Source organism: Sinocyclocheilus anshuiensis, unplaced genomic scaffold (genome assembly GCF_001515605.1).
Source record: "Sinocyclocheilus anshuiensis isolate Anshui unplaced genomic scaffold, SAMN03320099.WGS_v1.1 scaffold159, whole genome shotgun sequence".
NCBI lineage: Eukaryota > Metazoa > Chordata > Actinopteri > Cypriniformes > Cyprinidae > Sinocyclocheilus > Sinocyclocheilus anshuiensis.
In genome coordinates, this window is record NW_015549567.1 from 1,185,691 (window position 1) to 1,188,694 (window position 3,004).

A 3,004-nucleotide genomic window follows, 5' to 3' on the forward strand; every position below is an offset into this window, starting at 1 on the left:
TTTAAGGAGGTCGTCCTCCAGGAGTTAAACAGCACAGATGTGAACATTTGTCATGAACTTGTACACTCAGTGCCAAGAAGGGTCAGAGCAGTATACTTTAAGTTCTGGGGGACATACTAAGTACTAGAATATTATACAATTTCTGAATTAAATCTAGAGTGTACTCATATTTCTGCAATCCTTCATTTAAACAAAATTGGCTAATTTACTTATCTTACAGAAAATATTGTTATATATTTTGTTGTTTTTATTAAGTATTAATAAAGTATTAAAAAGTAATATGTTTAAATTTTGCCATCTTTCCATGAATTATATTAGTGATCATTAAGAAAATACATCTTTTATATTTATTCAGAGGGGGTGTACTCATTTATGCTGTGCACTGTAAATGTTTCTTGTGCACCAAATCAGCATATTAGAAAGATTTCTGAATGAGCATGTGACACTGAAGACTGGAGTAATGGCTGCTGAAAATTCAGCTGTCATCACAGGAATAAATTACATTTTAAAATATATTTTCAATTGTAATATTTCACAATATTAGCATTTTTACTGTATTTTTGATCAAATAAATGCAATCTTGATAAGCATAAGAGGTTTCTTTTAAACATATTTAAAAGTTGAAACACATTAGATGTGTTACTGAAGACACAATTTTACACTTATTAATCATAAGCTGTCATTTGGCCATACTTGGCTGGTCAAACTAGAAGACCCTAACTGCCATACAATGAGGTATGAGGTGTAAGATGAGGTACCTATCTCACTGCCGGTTCTGGTGGAGAGGGCCGGCATGGTGACTGGCAAATCTGCTTCCTTTCAACTTCACAACGTTACCACAAAAATTCAGCAGTGTTGGGGCTGGCCGACTCGACCCCAGGAAGAGTCTGCAAATCCTTGGTTATGTCATTGGCAAATCTACAAAAGATAATAAAAGACATTTAGGCTATTAAATTATAAAAAAAAAAGATTAGGATATATTCAAATACAGAGGTTTAATTTAAGAATGCATGTACAAATAAAAGGTTTAAACAGGACAAGCCCTTCAAACTGCGCTTACGCTGTAATATCTGTAATATCTAATGATTTCAAAGATGGAAGATGTGAGGCAAAGGAACAGAGGAAGCAGCAAAGAGACAGAGATACATTAGCCCCAAATGTTCCCGAAATCAATTCCAATTTCTGCTTTTTCTGTCCAGGGCCCTGTGCCTGCCCTGATCCGTGCCGCGGCACCAAAAGCCCCTGAAACCTTTATGTCACCCCAAAGACCTGTAACCAGTGGCCTGAAAGAACAAATGAAAAACTGAGAGATGGAAAGAGGAAGGTGGGGGCAACCATACTTGCTCTGCCTCTATATAGATCACACAGTATCAGGTTTGTGGAACAAGAACCCGTATGGAGAGGAGAGAATAAAAAATAAAAAAAAACACCTGATTGCAATGAACGGTATGCTGGAGATTCAATCATATGCTGCTATGCGATAATCATAAAGAGCACTGCTGCCATCTAGTGGTGACATTACAGCTAATTACAGTTTACAAAGTGCAGCCATCAGGTGGATCTGCAATTTGAACCAAAAAGGACAGAAGAGGAGAATTGAGCATAGAGACTTGTTTAAGAGGTAAAGTGATTTTACACACTTAAATAAAAAACACAGACATGCTCTCCAGATAACTGGACACACATCGCAAGCCCCCGCAAGATCAGAGAGACAATACACAAAAAAACAAAAACTTGAGGTCAGTGAGATACATTTCCCCCTCTATTGTTTGTTACATTATCCTTCACTCTCTATTTCCTCTGCAGACCCTTCTCTGTCGATCTTTCTGTCTCCCTGTACTCTTGTAACTCCTGCCTGCGACTGGCTCACGGCAGTCGTGCTGTTATTAAACGCATGGCGTGTCATTGGTGTGCACATGCTGTTTTAAGAGCACACGCGCCTCGCTATTCCAATGTGCGCAAGTGTGTTTATATGTCTGTAAACTTCATACAGTGAAAAAAAAACTTCCAGTCAATTAATACATTTGGACTAATATTAGGGCCGTACACTTGGACTAATATTAATGCCGTGCTGCTTCTGACAGAATGAGCAAACCAAACCACTAACACACTTTTGCACTTAAACACAAGTCAAGGGCTAGGTGAGGATGAGGGGACTTGTTATCACAAAGTAGGAACTACATCAAACTATTAAGTTCAATATATATTAACAATATTTTTATTTTAAAGAATTTTTACAAGTTCAATACAAAGTTAACCTGTACCAATAGCAATTGCCACAATGAAAAAATACGCACAACTATAAAAAATAAATGAATAAATAAATAATAGTATGGCACTTACACTGGACGTAAATTTCAAAGATTTTAAAGCAGAAATGTGAAAATATGCGAGTATGTGAGTATTATGAGTATGTGTGAGTATTATTTACAGTTTTAGTGTTTATGGCACTGCACTGTCATAGACGCAGAAAAGGTTAACATGCATCTAGTGGCTGTACTATTAAAACAGCACCCCTGTTCTGAGTTACAAGTCTATTTATTTATTTTTTGTGGCAAACAAGATTATGCCAAAAATGCTTTCAATTGAGCTTAACTTGTGTTGAACCCAGAGCATTAATGTGTTATACATAGGGCTGGGCGATATAGCTAAAAAATGTATAAACGATATAATGTTTCATATCGTTCGGTATCGATAATTATTGACATTTTTATAACCTTTTTTAAAACAAAGAGCAATAGAATTTTTTTTTTTTTACATTTAACCACTGTATTTTTAAATTAACTACAGTTGAGACAAACAACAAATATTTTTTTGTTTTAACAGTCAAACACCATATAAAAATTAAACAAATCTAATTTCTAATGTTTTATATGCAGATTAAATAGGTTAAACTTTTGGCTTGTTTCCCGAGGCTACAGGAGGGCGCAATGAGCAAAATAATGCAGCACATTAAACTGTCCACGAATGGAAATAACGGTCTATAAAAAAACGTGCATTATGT

At 35.6% G+C, this 3,004-nt stretch overlaps 1 protein-coding gene across 2 annotated transcripts in view; it reads right to left on the reverse strand.

The window, feature by feature from the left end:
* LOC107657298 (MAGUK p55 subfamily member 7) overlaps positions 1-912 on the reverse strand; it is a 112,975-nt gene extending 112,063 nt beyond the window's left edge. For both annotated transcript variants that reach the window (XM_016445340.1, XM_016445339.1), the window contains exon 1: positions 759-912. In XM_016445340.1, the coding sequence (XP_016300826.1) occupies positions 759-795 (37 nt within the window). In that variant the 5' untranslated portion in view covers positions 796-912. The remainder of the gene's footprint in view (positions 1-758) is intronic.
* Between the last annotated feature and the right edge of the window lie 2,092 nt (positions 913-3,004).